This window comes from Myripristis murdjan, chromosome 7, assembly GCF_902150065.1.
Source record: "Myripristis murdjan chromosome 7, fMyrMur1.1, whole genome shotgun sequence".
In the NCBI taxonomy this organism is placed as follows: Eukaryota; Metazoa; Chordata; class Actinopteri; order Holocentriformes; family Holocentridae; genus Myripristis; species Myripristis murdjan.
The window spans coordinates 6,638,866-6,659,943 of record NC_043986.1 but is presented as its reverse complement, the minus strand read 5'-3'; the positions used below and the strand labels follow the sequence as shown (position 1 = coordinate 6,659,943).

The 21,078-nt window shown below is 41.7% G+C and overlaps 1 protein-coding gene and 1 long non-coding RNA gene across 3 annotated transcripts in view; one reads left to right on the top strand and one right to left on the bottom strand.

The window, feature by feature from the left end:
* mtcl2 (microtubule crosslinking factor 2) overlaps window positions 1-20,073 on the top strand; it is a 182,162-nt gene extending 162,089 nt beyond the window's left edge. For both annotated transcript variants that reach the window (XM_030056741.1, XM_030056740.1), the window contains exons 16-24: window positions 1,831-1,983; window positions 2,255-2,371; window positions 7,467-7,537; window positions 7,876-8,026; window positions 8,740-9,318; window positions 9,508-9,775; window positions 10,374-10,595; window positions 11,292-11,725; window positions 12,754-20,073. In XM_030056741.1, coding sequence (XP_029912601.1) covers window positions 1,831-1,983; window positions 2,255-2,371; window positions 7,467-7,537; window positions 7,876-8,026; window positions 8,740-9,318; window positions 9,508-9,775; window positions 10,374-10,595; window positions 11,292-11,725; window positions 12,754-12,909 — 2,151 coding nt within the window. In that variant the 3' untranslated portion in view covers window positions 12,910-20,073. The remainder of the gene's footprint in view (window positions 1-1,830; window positions 1,984-2,254; window positions 2,372-7,466; window positions 7,538-7,875; window positions 8,027-8,739; window positions 9,319-9,507; window positions 9,776-10,373; window positions 10,596-11,291; window positions 11,726-12,753) is intronic.
* On the bottom strand, window positions 2,519-14,989 carry LOC115362704 (uncharacterized). The gene is made up of 3 exons (XR_003928508.1): window positions 14,931-14,989; window positions 10,979-10,983; window positions 2,519-2,530 (listed from the first exon to the last, which is right to left on the bottom strand). It is a non-coding gene; the product is annotated as an uncharacterized LOC115362704 (long non-coding RNA).
* Window positions 20,074-21,078: the final 1,005 nt, after the last annotated feature.

Below are 21,078 nucleotides of genomic sequence, written 5' to 3'. Positions count from 1 at the left end.
TATGTTAGCAAACATGAAAGTAGACAGAAGACCCCTTTACACCTGCCTCCTCTGGTCCAGACTCTTCAGTTTGATCCGGACCAAGCAGCTGAACCTTGGAAAAGAAAAGCAGTGGATTCGCTTCAGATCAAACTGAACCAAGGTTTGGTTCGTTCCTGGTGTGAAAACAGTTTTTGGATGGTTCAGACATTCAGATCAATTACAAGACGTTCCTGCAGGCTTTTGTCAGCACCGAAAAAAAGGGAAGATGAGCCGTGGTTGCACTCGTTTCAGAAAATGTCAAGGCAGAATAAGGAGCATCACTCCACTGATGTCCGAAAGTGGATTCAAAACAGTTAGGCCCTCACATTGATCACCTTATCTGCACTCAGTCAATTGTTTTAACAGAAATAAGATTTTTGAAGTTAATACTAGATTAATGACTTGTGACTCCTTCATGGCATTATGGCATTTATTTTTTTCTCCATAAATTCAAGCAGAGATAGAAGGCTGCACACTGAATTGACAACAAGATTACGTCTACAAACAAATCAATGTCAAGTGTAGGAGCCCACTGGGTGATGATGGCAGGATGTAAATATGCTATGGAAGGTTCTTTAGTACGCTTGTAAATGTAAAACCAAAATTAACCGGATCAAATGTAACAAAAATATGAACCTTTTTTCTGCCTTTCAGATGAGACATACTCATAGAGATCATCACATAAAGCCTGTATAGATGGAAGAACAGAAGGGAGAAATGCAGAAAGAAAAACAAGTAGACAAAGAGAAAAAGCGAAGACTTTTTAGTTTTCTTGATAATTACATTATGTACAATTCTTCACTTTACCCCTCCCACACACACACACACACACACACACACACACACACACAGTGGATCTCAAATTCATTTGCTACAGGGCAAACAGCATATATTCAGTGAGCAGCAGTAAGCCATTTAAAGCCTGTATTTCTCCATTCTGTGTGAAGGAACTACTTGCTGTGTTTGTGTGTGTTTGTGTGTGTGTGTGTGTGTGTGTGTGTCGTGAGGCATCCTCGGCCAGCTGTGACTGAGTGATCTACAGGTGTGCTCTGCCTCAAAAAACAGCCATGACATCATTTATGAAGCGTCCCACCTGTGGAGAAGAATCACAGCGAGATACAGACGCTTCCCATTACCAACCTCTGTGCAGGCTCATCTGTGTGTGTGTGTGTGTGTGTGTGTGTGTGTGTGTGTGTGTGTAATTACCTGTGTGACTGTGTGTGCTAAATCGTGTTAAATCATCAAAGCCGCAAGCTGTGTTTTATTACGAAGAGGGGCACAATTAACAACAAAGTTTTGTAGCTAAGAGACAAGTGCAGGTTCTGCTGTGAAGGGAGGGAAGGATGGACTGAGAGAAGGACGAAGGGAAGGGTGGATGGATGAGGAAGTGCTTCTGTGCTTCTGACTGTAAAATACTCTGAGAAGTTTAAAAGCTGCAACATTTCCATATCTAGAAGTGTTGAGTAGGAACGACATGCAGAAGGTGAAAACTTTTCCACTTTCTGCAGCAGAGGAGGTGATTTTCTGTTTCTGGTTTGTTTGGAATAAATAGAGGAAGAAAAACTGGAAATACAAGGAGAAAGACATCCCAGACCCGCCCACATTTTGATTGACAGCTCATTGCTGTAGTGCACATTACAGCAATGAGCACTCAGCCCTAAAGACGGAGACTAAATCAAAAAAAGGAGACTGTTGTGTTGAAGCAACATTTAGAAGTGATGTTTCAGCCTTTCCCCGAGCGATGGAGAAGTAGTGAAAAGAACATTTTCGATGAATAACCTCGCCTCGTTATGTCCTCCTTCCTTCAAGCTTGAGACGAAAACGGGCAAAGCGGCGGCACCTCTGTCCTCCAGCGACGCCTTGGATCCTCCAGACCTGAAGGTGGCGCTGAAGCGAGAGCGCGAGGAGCACCAGCACCTCCTGGCCGAGTCCTACGCAGCTGTGATGGATCTAACCAAGCAGGTGGGTGAAGCAGAGAGTGTGTGTGTGTGTGTGTGTGTGTGTGTGTGTGTGTCCAATTCAAGTCACTCCTAATTAAATGACTCTAAGTGGATCGAGTCATTAAATTGATTAATTGATTAACTCACTGAACATTTAATTGATTTAATTTCAGAAATCACAAAATATAGCTCGTTTTTTGGCTGAACATTGTTTCCCCTCTCTCCCTCTCTCCTTCCCTCTCTCTCTCTCTCTCTCTCTCTCCATCATGGCGGCCACACTGTGGACCAATCAGCTTCAGATCGGGGAGAGGAACTGGGGCAGAGAGAAGCTGGAGCTGCTGGAGAGGTTCAGCCAGGAGAGAGCTCAGTGGGAGCAGAGACTGAGAGAGGCTACCGCCCAGCAGGGGAAGGTACGACGGGGCGCGCGTGTGTGTGTGTGTGTGCGTATGAGTGTGAGAGAGAGAAAAAGTGAGTGTCTGGTGATGATGGAAGCTGAGAGGGTGTGTGTGTGTGTGTCTGGTGAGATAATATAAATGGTGCTGGCAGATGGGTTGGTGTTTTCTGATTGTCTGGGTGTTTCCTCGTTCACTGCATCTCCCAGCATCCTTCATTTTTTTTCACGCCTCGCAGAAGCTCACGTCAAGCAGAAGGATGGGTCGACTGGCTGCTCCAGACACGCTTTTCGATCCAATAAATTACACTTGAGCTAATCCACCCTTTACTGGCGGGTTAAAAGGTTTCTTGGAGTCTAGTTATCAGTCTTTTTTGCATAATATTGTCGTTTACTCGTTCATGGAAATCATTCCCAACATTCCACATGCGGTTGCCTGATGTTCTGTGCTGTTACTAAGAAAATTCCAGACACTTCCGATTAATTTTCAAAAGTCATTTACAGGAGTCTCATCTTCAGCCTTAAAATCAATCACAGAAATTAGTGTTGGCAAACCTGCACACACTATTTATTTATTTATTAAGAAATCCATTTACAAAAAAACATAATTTAAAAAACAACAACAAAATAAACTAGAAATAAAATAAAATAGCTGCCGGCCAACCCCGACAGTCAGATTCCTTTTTAGTTCCCAAGTTACAATTCAGTTAATACCATTCAAACAACAACAAAAAAGATATTTATACCTTTCATGACAATGGGTATGGGAATGACAATCAAACATAACTAACATATTTCATTATATTTCCCTAACAAACTGGCTTTAATTGTTCTTTTAAATGTAATGTTTGATTTGGATTTTTTCAGATTGTTCCATAAACTGATTCCTTTCACAGAAACACAACGTTCCATCAATTTAGTCCTGAATCTTGTTTTTTTTAAAGATCTCTGTTCCTTTTAAGTAATACTTTCTTTCTCTTTTTTCAAATCTATTCTGAATGTTGTTTGGTAAAGTTTTTTTATGAGCTACACTACAAAAAGTGTCCATCTGAACAAGTCATTTAGTCTCATATTCAGGGTTTTTCTTCCAACAAGATAAAAATCTGGCAGGAGGGTGAGATAATCCCACTCGTTTCCAATGCTGATCAACTTGTTTCCAGAATTTTCTTGAATCACGTGTCATTTTCTTGGTCCTATGAATTATGAAAGCCTGAGTCCAGATTTTTTTCTTATGTGTTTTTACTCTTCTTAGGGCATGAATATTTCTGTGAGTCTCCATACTTCTTTCAGGATGCAGGACTGGTATTACCATGTCATGATACTGGTATTAACATGTTTTCAGCAACAAGAGCTGACAGTCTCTGCATAAACCTCAATGGAGGGGAGCAGCAGAGAGCACTCTAACAGCTGATATGCAATTCCACCATAGAAACCAATGCATTTAGGAGAAAATGACTTTTAAACTGTCTTTTAAGCTGTCCACTGTAGTGACCGCTATGCGCCAAAGGGTTAAAGTTGTTCCCAGAAAAAGTCCTGAAACAAGCAAAGCTGCATTGGAAACAGTTGGGATTATCTCATCCCGCATGAAAGACAAAATTTTAAGAGTGAAATGATGACACGCTGTCATTTCAGTGTTTTGGCGTATCCACCGTCCTTCACTCTGCCTGTTCTTTATGTTGTTGCTGCATTGCATTCTGGTCTGTGTGCTGCTCCTCTTATTTCTCCGTGTATGATTACTGAATGTCACTCTTTGATAGCGAGGGACTGACACCACAATCTCACATCCACCAGATTGTTTTTTTTCCCATCGCTGAAGCATTTTCTGCTGCTAAACTCCAACTTTAAGTTGCTGGAAATATCTGGAGCTGACATCACAGCGTCTACATTTAGCCAGTTTTCCACAGAGACACTGCAGCAAACACCAACAAACGACAAACATGAACCCAGAAATACAAAGTCCCTGCCTGTACCTGTTCTTTAATGTTGTTTAGAGGCTGGGTTTTCCTTTCAGGCTATTTTAGCGATGCTGACCACACCCACAGCACCATCACAGCCACAATCTCTGCTGTCCAGTGTTATTACCTTACTGTGGTCTCGCTGCAGTTTAAAGTTAGGCTGAGATCACTGGGAAAGCACACTCACCCACTCTGTGTGTGTGTGTGTGTGTGTGTGTGTGTGTGTGTTCCAGTCCAGTCCTCTGGTTTTTCCAGTGCAGTCACTGCCAAGCTGCTGCAAGATGTCATTGAGGGATGAAGTAACTGCATCAGTGTTTAAATGGTCACTGGTGGAGGGTTTTATATACACACACACACACACACACACACACAGCTAGTGAAATATAGACGCACCATTGCACACAGCCACAGAGAGGCAGACATAGACACAGAATTATACAGAAACAAACTCCTGCACAAAAATACAATCACACACCCATGTTCACCCATAGAAGCAGACATGGACACACACACACACACACACACACACACACACACATATATACATACATACACATATACACTGATCGATTCTCCTGTACACTGGAGACAGTCACATACACACATGGTCACTCATATGTCTAGACTTGGCTAACCTCCTGCTTCATTACTTGCTACTGTCTGACCCTGTGTGTGTGTGTGTGTGTGTGTGTGTGTGTGTGTGTGTGTGTGTGTGTGTGTGTGTGTGTGTGTGTGTGTGTGTGCGCGTGCATAGCCAGACTTGGCCGGCTTCAGTCTACCATCATTCTTGCTCCATTACCTGCCTCTGGATTTTACCCACTGGGTCAAAATCTAGTGGCCTACTTCTGCTGGAAGCAAACAATAAAGCAACTGTGTGTGTGTGTGTGTGTGTGTGTGTGTGTGTGTGTGTGTGTGTACGTGTACAGTAACAGTAAGCCAGTGTCTCTCCTCTGTCTCTGCCCGTACTCATTTCCTCTGAGGTCTCCTTTGAGGTTTGAGTCTCATCAGTCTCCTCTTTTTCTTCTCTCCTCCTGTTCCTTTTCCCTCGTTCACCTCCTCTTCCTCTCCTTCCTCTCCCCTCCCTTCCTCAATCCTCTCTCTTTCTCTCTTCACTGCTGTCTGTTGAGTGTGATCCTGTCTCGCCCCTTCTATTAAGTGACTGCGTCCCACTGGAAACCACAAAGGGAAACTTGGCAGGAGGCCGAGACTTGTCATACTGTAATTCACTCTTCTTTCCGCCATCTGTCGCTGTCTGTTAGCCGTGTGTGTGTGTGTGTGTGTGTGTGTGTCATGCGAGCTGCTCTCTCAACCATCGTTTTTTTTTCTTTTTTTCTCCACTGATACTACAACTGTCACATTCTCTGCCGTGTTGTTTTTTTTTCTTTTCTTGTGCTCGACTGCGCGTTGCAGCTTCTGTGTCAAAGTAACAAGCGCCACATTCAGCCAATCAGTGGCAGGATGCATGAAAACTCCTATTTCCATCAAAACCAGACCAGTGGTGCAGCATATGGCCTTTCAAAGATTTAGATTTTGACTTTTAAAGGGAATTCATGTAATTAATATTAGAGAAAACAGGGTTCTAGTGTGGACGTGGATGATGCAGTCTGTTATTTAAATGACATGAAAAGATGGTCCTGGTGCACAGCTTAATTAATGAGGTGTTCTCTGTGGAAAACAATGTCATCTCATAAACAAGCCGATGAGAATCAGCCCCAGTTGTTTTGTCAGTGTTGGGCCTCATCAAAAATCAACCAATCATTAAGAATTCAATTTGCATCAGCCTGTGCCCATTAGTGCTTTTAGCAGCCCTTGTTAATGACATGGAGGAGGGCGGGGCCACTAATGCTACCAGCCAATCAGCGGTCCATGGCTCATTAATAATGAATGACGTGGATTTGGCCTATTAGGTAGGGCGCTATAATTTCTGCAATCACGGAATTGCGGAATTAGCCAAATAAGACAAAATCTATTTTTAACACGGAATATCGTGGAATTTGACATAATTTGATTAGGGTTATATGAACGTATGTCTGGGGAAAATTACATGGAGGGAAGCAAATCTGGGTGGCACAACCCCTCCAGGTGTTTCACTGCACCTGCACCACCAAGAAAAAACATTACAACACCTGCACCGGCACCGTACGAGTCCAAAAGGCAGAGAAACTTTCCAGCTACAGCAGCGCACTGACATAGATTGTGTAACAAAGCGAAGAGTTGCCACTCTGCTTTATTTTCACTGGCTAACAGCAGCACACTGGCTTAGCTTGTCTATCCAGAGAAGAGGTATCACTTTGGCTTATTTTTCAATCTATGTTATCACATACATACTCCTGCTCATTCATTGGTAGCTGAATTGTTAGGTCTGTTTGAGAAGTAATTTACTTTTTTTTTTTTTTAAATAATAATTTAACATATTGTTCAATCATTAATAACATCATTTTCACCTTTTATTGCTATAACAACATAATTGTTAAATAAATAAAGTGTTGTTTATTTGTTACCTCAATTAATTTAAGGTAATTTCTATTTCATTTGTGTGCATTTTAGTCATAAACATTAAAAACACATTTTTTTTATTTTGGTAGTAAAATAAGAGTAAAAGGTAAAAAAACGGAATTCCCAAAAATTAAAACGGAATTTGGGAAAAAATAAAACAGATTTTATAGGGCCCTCCTATTTGGTGAAACTCCGGCAGCATATTAGATGAATGTGGATTAACATGAACAGTTGTATTCTTTCCCTCCTCCACTTTGTCTCCATGTCTTTCCCTCTTTCTTTCTGAGAGCGTGAGATCATTGGTCGAGGGTGATACATGCTGACTCAGCATCATTATCGAGCATGGGCCCAGTGTGTGTGTGGGTGTGTGTGTGTGTGTGCCACATGCATCTGTTGTGATTCAATTGAACAGTCATAATGTCCACCTCCTTACTTCCTTTAATTAAAATAGCTCTGCAGGAAGTGGACGGCAAAACGAAGTGTGTCAGTTTCATGTAGAGTGTCAACAAATTAGAAATTAAAAAAATGCTCCCAGTGTAATTTGAGCGAGGGCTGCAGATCATTTATATGCTAATACACTGTAATTGGTAAGCTGAACATTACCCCATCTGTAATACCTTGGTTTTTTTGTTTTGTTTTGTTTTGTTTTTTTTTCCCTTACAGTCCAAAGGAGACAAGCTGCCCGATGCAGAGCCCTCAGCAGACACTGTTGCTAATGGCACTGGATTACCAAGGTACAATTAAGAACATCACTTTCATTTGTATAATTTAGAGTCACTGGTTTTGATCGATCAAGGGAGAACATATTTAAATATTGGCTTAAAATGAACGCCCACAAAAGAAAACATGACAGTTTGAGTTTGATCCTGCCTCCAAAAATGTGCATGCTGTGCAAGACTTTCCTGAATAAAAGTAGACAAGTAATGACATCATGTTTTCCTATTGGCTTCCTAAGTTTGTTGTACTTAAAGCAGCATGACCTTTTTTTCTGCTCTATTCAATCCTGTTCTAGTCTGTGCCATTTTATTCTATTTACACCAGCTTCATCGACTTGTTCTTTTTTCTCTGTTAGGACCAAGTCCATGTCAGAACTGGAGGATCCACAGGTCAACGGAGCAGCCAACCAGGAAGAGAAGCACATGTTTGCCGTCCCGCCCCCTCTCCTGATTCGCTCAGAGCTGGGTGACCTCACCAGGAAGAACTGGGCCTACCTGACCAATGATGTCAGTGCAACACTAAGTGATAATTTATACTTTTTCTGACATATTGCAACAAGATATACCCCGCAAACTAGCATTTTTATACGTAATCATTTCTCTATGAATGTATTAAAGGAGTTAAATTAACTTATAAACGTTTATTTTTTTATTTACAAGCAGTAACAATTTCTGCTTTTACTTTTTCTTCTCCTCATGATTGCTGACATGTTTGAGCTTTATAACTGTAATGGAGATACATAAAAGATAAGACCGAGGATAAATATTTAAAAACCATGTTAATGTTTGGCTTTCAACTTATGACTCTTGTCTTTTCTCCTTTTCGCTTCACGTCTTATCAAAAAAGCTCTTAATATTTGAGTTTTGCTGCAGTTATCAACACTTTCTTTTCTCCCCTCTTGCCAATCTTTCTTTCATCTGAGATGGGAGAATTAGTAAAATGGGAAATGAAATTTATTTATTTATTTATTGGTTTATTTAATAGGGACAACGCATATTCATGAACATTTGTGTGAAAGATACACCCATGTAAATATGCCAGAATTAGTAAAAACAACTACTTTTCATCTGTAGTCTCTAGGCAGGTGACATAAAGACTAACAGAGACAAAGACATCAAACAGAGCAAAACAGACAAAAAAAATTGCTGATTTTTGAATCGATTGGATTTTACTCAACATCTTTTCTTTCCTCTGTCCTTTTTCTCTCATGCAACCTCAGACTCCGGAGGTTGGTGATATCTGTAAAACATGGGATGGCCCCAGTGGTTCCTGCAGTAACGCAGTGGGATCAGAGCTGGACCTGGAGTGCGTCCAGATGAGCTACACCGCTCCGGATCGCACCGGGATCCGGATCTACTACAGCCCTCCTGCCGTGCGACGCATGGAGCACCAGAGAAGAAACCAGGGAGCCAAAGAGCCACAGCAAGCCCTGAACGGGAGCTTGGATGTTGGAGCGGCCCAAGTGGAAACCCTGGAGGTCCAGCAGCAGGAACCTTCATCCTCCTCTTCCTCATACGAGCAGTGGCTGAGCTCGCTGTCCAAGCAGCACAGGGAGCTCCTGGAGAGCAGAAGTGGCAGCATCGCCGCTTCGATACCCGGTGTTGTCAACAACGGTGTCGGCAGTTCGGCTAACGGCGTGGTCGACGGGATGACGACGACTTCTGCGTTCCGCGGTTTGGAGATCGGGGAGATTTCAGCCAACCTGAGCGACGACATGAAAGAAATGACCAACTGCGTCCGGCAGGCCATACGCTCTTCCTCTCTGGAGAGGAAGTCCAGCAAGGAAGCAGGAAGTCAGGTAGTAACTTTTTAAATTATGAATGAAACGTTGTGATGTGTAACATGTTTTTAAAATGTTATAGATTTCCTTCCAAGTTAATAATTATAGTTGACATGATGTTGATATACCGCATTCGTTCCTCTACTCAATACACTAAACATACTTTCTCTCCCCAAACATCCATTTGTCTCTTCCTGTACCTCTCAGGCGGTCGGCATGTCCACCAGGTCCACGCAGACTGCCGCCCAGTGCGTCAGCATCGGGCTTCAAACCGACACCCTTCCTGCCAGCCGGGGGGCGGGGTTACACTCAAAAGCCTGGTCTCCACGCCCCTCATCAGCAACCACCTCCTCCTTAGCGTCAGCCCGATCCCGGCAGATCTCATCATCGCTGGACAAAGTCCACAGCCGCATCGAGAGGCCGTGCTGTTCACCCAAATATGGATCGCCAAAACTGCAGCGCCGCGTGTCTTCAGGTACAGACATTTATATTTATATACATAGTAGATAGTGCCAGATGACAGTCACTTTAGATTTTGCCACAAGCACCACTGCAAAAGCTTATAAGAGAGTATCCGAAACCCAGTATGTTATGATTTTTGGTAACGGGCATCTTAGCTGACACTGTCGGATTGTCAGCACAAAGTAAACCCCACCCAGTTAGCACTTAAAGCTGATTAAAACAAACGCTAATATTCATCTGGCTCAGGCCTCTGACTTACACAGTTGGTAAGTTTGTTCATTACCTCATTATTTGGTGTTATGTCGTGATTTGGTTTGTTATAGCTCGTCATTTGCTTTCTTTTTTGGCTGGTTAGTTAGTCAAGACTATTTTTCGCACTACCATAAATCTGTTTTCTTATTTGTTTAGGGAGTCAGTCAGCTACTCAGTTGGAATCCAGTTCTTTTTCTCCATATTTAGGCCACAAGAATAAATGGCAGCTTGGTTAACTATTTGGTTAATTATTCTATTGCTTGTATATTTATTCGGTGCATTCATTTGTTTGACTGTTTCCTCATTTTATTTATTCCTTTGCGTTAACCTTTGTACTTCCCCTGCCTACCTGTTTTCAGGGTCCACCTCCAGGCTGGACGGGAGCTCCTCTGCCAGGGAGCGCAGTCTGTGGAGCCTCCACCAGAGACCCATCAGTGGAGGCGGAGGCTCAGCCTGGGCTCGCTCCACCACCACCAGGGACAGCCCGGTGCTCAGCGGCCTCAACGACGGCCTCTCCAGCCTCTTCAGTGTGGTGGAACACTCTGGAAGTATGGAGTCACTCTGGAGGGGCGATGGAGGAGGTGAGACATTTGGTATATTTAAATTCACCATTTTCATGCCCATGTTTTTTGTTTCTCCCCAAGAATTATATCCTCATAAGAATGGAAGTGCTTTTGAAACAGTATTTCAACCATTGCGAGACACTAAATTCTGCACTGAATCCCAGACTAATAAATTTAGTTAGTTGGGTTACCATTAAGGCACTGGAGTTGGAATAGTTACCAGTTACCCCTGATCATTTAGGTGATTTTCAATGCAAAACATGGTGAAAAGATTTCAGGGTGTAATGGTAATTATCTAATATTTTCAGATTTTAATAATACCATGGCAGTTTTGGTCACAGTAACTGTTATGTTGAATTTTCAGAGTGTTATGTTTCTACCCACCAGCTATTACTTGGTACGGAAACTGTGGCATGTGCTGGGCCTGAAAATATTTCTTTTTCTTTTGTGGAAAATTTTACTGAACAATTACTTAAATAAATAAAATGCATAAAGGAAATACAATTGTCTCAGTTATTGAACCAGAATCAGTAATTTCTGGGTCCAGCGCCCTCTGCCACTCCGTATTTCATAGAAATCCCTTAAGTTTTTTTAGAAATGTACTGAAAGACAAACTGGCAGCTGAAAACATAATGTCCTTAGCAGAGATGAAATGACTCTGACAAACCCAATAATTTGTAGTGAGAAAATCTCACCTTAAAACTCTTAACGCAGGATCCACCAGCCAGGGGACCAGCCCAGCACGGCAGCCCCCAGCGGCAGGCAAACCTTCCGGGGTGGCGATGTGCAGCTCTGACCCTGCGTCTCAGCGTTACGGAGGCCTGGTCCAGGAGTTCTTCAGGAACGTCTGCAGCAGCCGTGGCCAGGGAGGAGTCATCCTGCCTGGGGAGAGAACTCCAAGAGACTCCCTGGGCAGCCTTGGAGGTCTGGGGGGCATCAGCGGAGTGGATGAGCCCAAGCCAGAGTGTATGTCAGCTGGCGGCGGAGGGCTCGGGGCCTTGGCTGGGCTGGGTGGAGGCAATGACAGCGTGACCAAGATTGTTAACAAGAGGTTTATGAGACATGCAGCCAGGGAGGAGGCGGTGGGGACTGTCGGAGGAGGGAAGGAGACAACAGGCAACGCCGTGGCTGCAGCGTCTGGGATGGAGGTGAGACTGGAGACACATTAACATAAGCATACACAGTCATGCACACTCATACATTAACTAATAGGGGTGCTCCAATCCGGCTAAGGCATGATCCGATCCCAATCCGAATCCTGAGGTTGTGATCCAATTCTGAATCGTTTCTCGATTCCGAACGAACCTTGATTAAAGAATCTAAAATCGATTCTCTACAAAGAGGGATTTCAGGATCTACTGTAGCAAATTATGGCTTGAAAGCAGAGTCGAGTGTATATTTTTTTAAGAAAAGCTTTAACAACTAATTGAAACAACACACAAATAGATGACATTCATTAACTCTATGACTTACACGCAACTTCGAGAGAAACATTAGCTGACTAAGAAGCAGCTAGCTTAGTTTTTAGTTGTTTAGCTCCACTGCGTGTGGGGGGGCGGGACGGAGGATCGAGTCTCATGAAATGAGATCTGATCCAGGAATTGCGCATCTTAGATTCGACAATACTCGAGATTCGAGTATTTTGCGCACTCCTATTAACTAACAGAGCCATTACTGTAAGACCTACTTCATCTCAATATCCAGAATCAAATTTAAAGAAATGCATGGATAAGGATAATGGATGAGAGCACAACCATTCATGCATGTATAAGTTTTGTGTCTGTTTGAAAACACTGTCCAGATAGGCATGATATTTTTGAAATGCAACTTTGTCTTTCTGTTTTAGCATTTTGTCCACATGAAAATAGCATTTTTGTCATTAAAAACAAATGTTGGGGAAAACAGTCTCCATTCTGTCCTTGGACTTTGACCATGGCGTCATCTGACTTAATTTTCTACAATTTTGCACATTATTTTATGTATTTGCATTGTCAATAAACTGCTCCAGTCATTCCTCATGTGCTTACACAGCAGAGACTTTACATTTTTGTGTTCTTCTGTGTAAACGTTTGTTTTTAAATAGAGAGAAAAAGTTGTGTTTTCAAAAAGATCTGTTTCAGTGTGGGCACGGCCTTAAGCCACATGTTCCTCTTACCTGGCTCCTCCTGTGTTTTAGGATGCACCCTGTGACTGCGCAGCTCAGTCTCTCACTTCCTGCTTCGGCCGCCCGTCAAGATCCACCACTCGTCATTCGCTGGGCCACTGCAAGCACCGCCCACAAGAGTCTGCTCCGGCGACAGCCGAGGAGAAAGGAGACATCTGCAACGAGTGACGACAACTTCTACTGCCACATGCAAAGACACGCAACATGTGCTCACACATGCGCATACACACACACACGCACACACACATACAAAGCAAAGGCGATACTACACAAACACAGTTCACTACTGCCATGCGAAGGGATACTCGTGTGTGTACTGCCGAGCACAGATACAACAGAAACACAGGTACACCAACACACCTCTGCTGTCACCAAATGTACACACACCTGCCACACAGGCACACTGCCACCACACAAACACACACATACACACACTCCCAGCACACTGCACATACTGCCCCACAAACACACTGCCACATACACACACTCAACACACACTCAACACACAGGCAAGTACACTCTTAAACCAGACCGCTCTAATGCCAAGGATAGGGAGGATTGAACATCCACTCTGCAGCAACCCAAACATCACAGAACTACCAGCAGGACAGAAAACACACACATGCACACACACACACACACGTACAGGTATATGCATGCTCTTACACACCTAATGTACACTCACACACACCCACAACTAAACAAGAACAGCTCGGCGAACTGAGGAAAAGTCTAACAAGCAAAATTATGATGTCAGGATTGGACCTTCAAGGCTACTGTAGTACTCCAAATAACTGTTTTGTTTTCTGTGAGGGGAATCTACAGTAAAACAGCAAACCATGAACTGTTTTGGACTACTGTAAAATTCCACCTCAATAATGTCATCTTGTCAACACGCTGTAATACCAGCAGCTAGATTGGATCTGCAAAAGCGGAGTAAAGGACATGAAAGATGGAAGGAAGGAAGTACTGAAGTAGGCTTCAATAAGGATCATGGAAGCTTGCTCGGGGAGAAGGGCGGAAGATCTGAGGTCCAACAAATGCTTTGATTTCGTCTTGAAAAGTCTGTGTTACTTTCTGAACTGTAAAGTGAGAGGGAGGCACTCGTCACAGCTGGAAACATCAGCTGCACTCTGTCAGCAGCTCCAGAACCATCGTTTTTTTTTTTTTTAGCTCTTCGCCAAATTACGTCCCTGAACCTTGCCACTTTCACATATGGAATGGTGAGAAATTCAATTATGCCATTTTGATTGGTTAGCACAAAAAAAAAAAAAAAAAGATGCCACACGTCTCTGGCAGCAGCAAGTGTCTCCAGAAATGAGTTTAACATGCTGCATTGTGATTTTAATCGCATATTGACTATTCTGAAGCTCTCTCCTGCTCCGAATGGGATCACAGACGGAAAACCTGAATGATTATTGAGCGGACTCCACTCTCCCGGCATGACAAAGACTTGGACTCCATCTGTGGACGCTTGGATTTCCGAAGCTTATCCGTGCATCTTTCAGCTCTATAAACAAGCCCATCTAAGCTGATCTTTGACCACATCTCCCACCATTGTTTGCTACTGGTATTGTTGTTAATTTGCTAAACTAAAAGGCAAAAACAGCATCGTTCTGTCAACCTTCTGTCGACCAACTGTGTTCCCAGAGCAACTTGCACCACACACATGGGGAAATTATGTGGCACTGTATCCATGTCTGAAACCTAATTTGTCAAAAAATCTCAATCAAAGAGATTATTTTTTTTTTCCATGGGGTGGTTGGTACATATGTTTCCCAAACAGGGATTAACTCTTAAAGCAGAAATGTCCACCTTTGTTGGCCCTTGTAAATCACATTTTTATATATATTCCAGTGATGTCATGATAATTCATCCTCAAAATCTTATTAGACAACTGCTGCTAGTCTGATGAAGACAAGCAGAGTGCGGTCCTACGGTACGCCGCCCTGTAACATTGCATTATGTTACTTATATTGATTGGAGACCATTGCTAATTGAAAGCAAGGAAATGGATACTGTGTCTTTTGGCTTTGATCAGGGATGCACTGATATCATTTTTTCACAGCTGGGACCAATTATTCAGAGTTAAAATATCAGTTGTCACCCTCAGTGGATCCAGTTCATTTTTTTCCACTATATAGATTGAACATCTGTATGCAAAGTTCAGAGAAACTGAAGAAATTTACTGATTTAAGCCCAGTATTGACCTGACAGCCACTACCTCTATCAGTATCGGTGCATGTCTGCCCTCCAAGCCGAGGAAGTTCAGGTAGTCAAAACACACAGAGACACACACACACACACACACACACACTGAACTGGACTGCAGGCTAGAGACGTGACGACGCATGCTGTGTATCTGTGTACAGACTCAGAAGAGTAGTGCTCTAAGATCTACGGGGAAATCTGTACAATCTTCCAGGAACTCTCACTAACCCTGAAATGTTCCTGAGGGAAATTTAACCGATGCATTCCTTTTACTAGAGAAAATATTCCAAGTTTGAGTCTTTCACAAATGTGTATTTATGTCACACCACATTCTAGTGCACCAGTGCAGAATTCCTAGATGGCCGCCCTTTACTTTCTTTCTCTCCTCCGGCTCTCACACCCCTTCCATCTTGTGTTTCAGTATGAATATCCCAATGCTGTACATCCCACTGTACATGAAAATGTAGCATTACAGCTAAATTTTGGTAAACAACAAAACGATAAACGCGTGAGTTCAAAGGTATAACTTTCCCTCAAAAATACTGCAAGCATTGCAAGGTTTCACACCATTAACTCCTTGGTAGATTTTCAAAGCTTGTCCCATTTTAGTGAATCTATAAAATGTGAATAATTATTAACCAAAAGTGTCACAAGTTCCAACAGCATCATTTGTCGTTGCATAGGATAGGTCTGCATGCCTATAGGAGTAAATATCCTAATAGTATATTAAAAGGGGGAAAAATAAAAATAAACTAAACACTGATTGTGAAAATCTTTAAACCCTGACAGCAAACTGACATGAATCCTAAACGCTCTCATTAGTGAACTGACAACAAACAGACAGACAAAAACTACTGGAAATTGAAGAGGTAATATTGGGAAGTGTTTTCATTTCCTTTTCCTTCCTCCTATCCTTGGCTTCACTGTGTGTCTCGCTCGAATCAGCCGTCAGTCAACCGATATTCAAAGTGCCTGTCAGATCGCCTGTTAGTCAGCTCGCACCAAAACTCAACTTCACATGAAACACACAAACAAACCCGGCTGGCCTTTATTTTATGGGTAAGATTGTTTTTATGCACATTTACTTAGAACAAGCTATGATGAGGCTATCATACAGTACTGTACCACAGGGGAGAAAGATCAAAAACGAAAAGGTTTACACTATAGTAGGATATATGTATATTACCTTTTTTTCTATATATAAATATATACCAACGGTTATTGTATTTCTGGAAAGTAAATTATTTTTGCTTTGTTTTTTTTATATGGATGTTTTTGCTGATATATTCTATTCTTTCTACCCTCCTCTTTAGTTGTCATGGTGCTACCTGCAGGGCAGTGTCTGCTGTGGGCTTGCAGCTTTTAACAAGGCGTTCACCCACCTATCAGTAATCAATATGCCACCTCTTCCTTCCCTTTTTGTGTTGTTTCATTTTATCTGACTGATCGCCCCCTCTGCTTATTTCCTGGACTCTCTTTCACCTCTCTTTCTCCCTCTCTGCCGCTGTTTGTGCATGAGCAGCAGTCTCCCGGGCGAGTGTTTCTGTCTCAGCATACCATTTAATGACTCAGCAGTTTAAAATAGGGCATTACAGTAATAGTGCATATATTTAAATAACACAGTGGAGAAAACCCACAGTCTAAACGCCGCTCTGTCTCCTCTCCGGCCCTCACCAGTGGTATAAACCCCACGCTCTGCAGACAGTCTCCGCTCCGATAGCCACCGGCTTGATTGACGCGGGAACAGAATATCCGAATTTTAAACATAATGACACCACATGTAGTTTCAGCCAAGTAATCTGATTGGCTAATAAAGATGCATTCAAACTGTTCCATGAAGCCCAGCTGGCATGTCCAGATTATCAAAGTCTAAAGTTTTAAAAGTCACAGTCTACTGAAAGTACAAAAAATATATTTTACTACTTATGCCTTGTGCAGTCTATCCTCCAGTAACCTGTACCTATCTGCACACATCTGAACGCCTGTTTGTGCACCACAAATAGTTCCCTGCGAAACCCCTCCTCCCAGAGGACTGTGGATTATGCTCTGGATGGCAGATTACACAAGGGGTACGTGGGAAAATATCTTTACCCTCCCTGTCCCTTTATGCATTCCTGGTTAAAAGTAATTTCTTTTCTCTAGTTCCAGTGTTACGCATCAGAATTGCTTTTTCATATTCCTTCTAATAATCCACAACAGTTCATTATTTTCATCAAGTTTTTTTCAAATCAATTGATATTACTTTTTCAGAAAATTAGAAAAAAGTGATTAAATAAGCAAAAGATGTGCTGAGGTGCATCACATGCTTGTTCAAGAATTCATACAACTTGTTTTGAAAACAATACAAGATTACGGGACTTATGAAGATGAATACTTTAGCGGTCTCAGTCCACTTAAATGCTAAAGATGCTAAAACTATCTGCACACCAAACATCTGTAGCTCAGATGATGGGTAGCAAATGTTTGAAGATTTGAAGAGCGCCACTAGAAAAACAGGACACCAGCTCTATGAAATGACAAATAGCATGGACCTAAAACATCTGATGGTACTTTTTACAGGACAGGAAGTAACTTGAGAACTCTTTTGATCTGTATAGAGGAGATTCTGGAGCAGACCTTTATGTTTGGCTTGCTCCAAGTATCATGTTAGTGTGACTGTTCACGGTTTACAAAGGTAATTTTGTAGACAAGATGCATAGGAGAAATCTAATGTCAGTCTTTCTAGAAATTCAAAACTTCCTCATGTGGATGAAATAAATGTTCACTCTTCCTTCCATCCTTCATGTAGAGACGGCTCTTATCAATCAGTTTACCAGTCCCTATTCTACCTCCTACACTCTTTACATGATTATTACACTCTGAAAAATGTTAGAAAATAACGCAAAATGCATTTATATTGACCTGTTTTAAACATTGTAATGCATCAGTCCTCTGCACATATTTGATATATGTCATGACTTATATATACATATATATGTAGCCTGTTGTCATTTAGTCCTGATGTCCATGAGAAAGTCACGCCAGTGCCTTTCCTCTACAACTACAAAGATGTCTGGGTTTTAGTACAGCTTTAATGTTTTTTTTTTTGCAGAATATTTGGCTGTAACAGTAACTACGTAGGATGAGACCATGTTTTGGGTGTTCCTGTTCTTTTCTTTGTTTGCTTTCTTTCAGTAATATTTCAGAATTCACCTGGAAAATCAACTGAGCTTGCAGTGTACTTCAGTTAACTCCCAACTGAATGCTGAAATTAAAGCCAATTGCACACCGTACTTTGCGATCATAACTGCCTTGCTAAGCGACAATTTAGTGTGCAACGTCATTTGAAATTAATGCAAGGTCAGAGGATCATACAAACGTATCCGTGTGCACTTTGTGTCCTTGAGAGTTAAACGACGTTTAGGAAATAACCAAACAAAATGGAGATTAAATGTCCTTTTTTTGTCTTTAGCTTAAGTAGACCTGCAGTTGACTATACACACAAGATAAAAGGGAAGAGTGTTCCATATAACCTCTTGAATATAAGTCAGGTTTTGTGTTTACAGTAATGTTCAGTGGTGGCTACATGGCATACTTTGTTAGTCTTGCTTAACTAGGGTAAGAACGTGTAAATATTGGGACCAAGGTTAGGATTTGGTTTAAGGTGTGGCCAGCCTCCAGTGTCAGGTTTCCCCTCCTGCAATGGAGACTTGAGCTCAGACCGGTGATGGACAAGATGATTCGAGTACATGGTGCGGTGGTGCATACGGAGGTAGTTAAGTCACACTCGTGCAAAGTATCCCATATTCACACTGCCACTGTTCTAATGCCGCCTTTGCGTCATGTCGGATGAAGTGAAACAACCAGGTGACTTCTGGTTAACATGGTGAACTTTTTGAAATACCCGCAGCCAAAATTTCATTTAAAGTCAAACATAAGCAAACTGATACTGATACTCGCTATTCACAGAGCTGATTGCAGTTCTGTGTTTGTTAATGATAATTTGACATTGTCACTATCGGAGCCCACCAAAAAAAAAAAAAATTTGAAAAAAATTGAAAAAACAAAAACACGCAAAAAGCAAACACATCCTACTTGTAATAATTACGGCGTGAGCAGCTTTTCCCAGTTGGCAGCTTGTATTTACGGTAAATCCGAAATGACGAGAACGCAGCATGAGACTCTGATCTCTCTATGACTCTGATGTCATTGGTCAATTCTGTCTCCGCCTCTCCAGCCTTTCCACCTGCCAGTCAGGTGTTACATTTGCTCCTCCCCCTCAGGTAATAAGTAGTAGACACCGTAGCCAATGATAGAACAGTTTTACAGGTTACACGGCATCACCAGCCAATGACAGAAGAGTTTTTACAGGTTGAATGGCACAAACAGCCAATAAGATGTTAGACTGAGTCTAATTGTTTCCTGTATTTCGGTAAGTCTGTTAGCAAACCAACATGTTTAGACTGAAAAAGTAAAAACACTGTACTCACATCTTTTCCATCAGTCTTTTGAACTGTTTAGTGTTTCCAACCCATTCATATTGAATTACCATAACATCCTAGCAATATGTACATGACTTCTTAGCTGTTCATAATGTTAGCTAAACAATTACCTAAAGGCTGCCTGTATATTCGCTTTATATAATATACTCCCATGTTTTTTAACGCTTGATTCTTGAACAAAAGGAGAATGCAATGAAAGGAAAAAAAACAAACAAAATGAGAACACGGTAAAAAAAAAAAAAAAATCATCCCCTTGTATTGCGACTTGAAAAGTCTTGAAAACTTTATTTGTACTCTTTCTGTCCCTGCATTTCTTTGAGAAAAGCTGAATGTCAACAGTCGATCCGAAGCGGCTTGCGGCTGTCGAAGTATGTAGCTCTCTCCCTTTATAGCCCACATTTGAACCTTTCCTCTGTACATAGGTGCACTTTGAAACTGATGAAAAACTAAACGATGGGATACAGCAAAAGTCAAGCAAGAAAAATAAAAAAAAAATTGTTCCAAATGGATTTTTAAAGGGGTCGGGGATTTTAAACAGTTGGGTATTTTTGTTTTTTCAACCATGTAGCTTGTAAGACGAGATATTATCATTGCCTCCTGTTTGTCATAGAATTCACAAATAAATGTTTGTTTAAATTTACCATGGTCTGTTTTGTTCTTAATAATAATGAACCTATATCAAGATATATGATACAAGTTGGGGGGGAAGATGGGTTCCCCTTTAGACTAACAAACACACATTTCTAACACAGATGCCCCACTGGGCCTGCTGGAGATGCTAGAGAGAAGATTGGAGTCACCCAATACGGCAACATGACTACTGTCACCAAATTTTATGACAATCGACTAAATAAATCTGGAGATATACTCTGTACAAGATTAGAGGAAAGGTCATGGAGTCACCAACATTTAAGGACCTCATCCTCTAGGTTCGTGGTTCTCAACCTTTTGGTGTCACGGACTGAACTGAGTAGACATTCTTCAACATTCTCTCACTGGGCTAACTTCTAGATAATGAAATAATAGTGATATTAAAAAAACATTCCCCATTTTTCTGGGGACCCCTGGGGGGCTCTGGACCCCAGATTGAGAACTGCTGCTCTAGATGACATGAATGATGTCACCACATGTCATTGAAATTTGCTGAATTGAGTAAATGGATGTTAAATTGCAATCTTGACAATATGGCTGGTGGTGCTGGAGGAAAGCTCATGTTAGGGAGCCAGCTTTCACTCTCAGCGGGGAAAGGGACTGGAGAAAATAGTCATTGTGTTGGGTTATATGTACAAAGCAAGAAGAAGACTTTTTTACAGCGCTAGTGTGGCTGCTGAGTTTGCCTAATTTTGTCTCATGAAAATCCTGGGGATTTTAGCTTCCCTGCAGCTGAAGCCTAAGGTGGTATGGACAGATCTACTAGCAGTAGTGAATGAGCTCAATTTAGCCACGTAGCTGCTAAATTAACGCCACACTAGATGAAGAGATTCAGACAATCTCCAACCTTTATCAGATGTTGTTTTTTTTTTTTTTTTTTTTACATTTTTATTATTGTAATCATTATTATTATCATCATTATTATTATTATTAGTTTAGGAGTAGTAGGGTAGGGACAGCCAAAATATCAGTCACTATGAAGAATAGGGCAGAA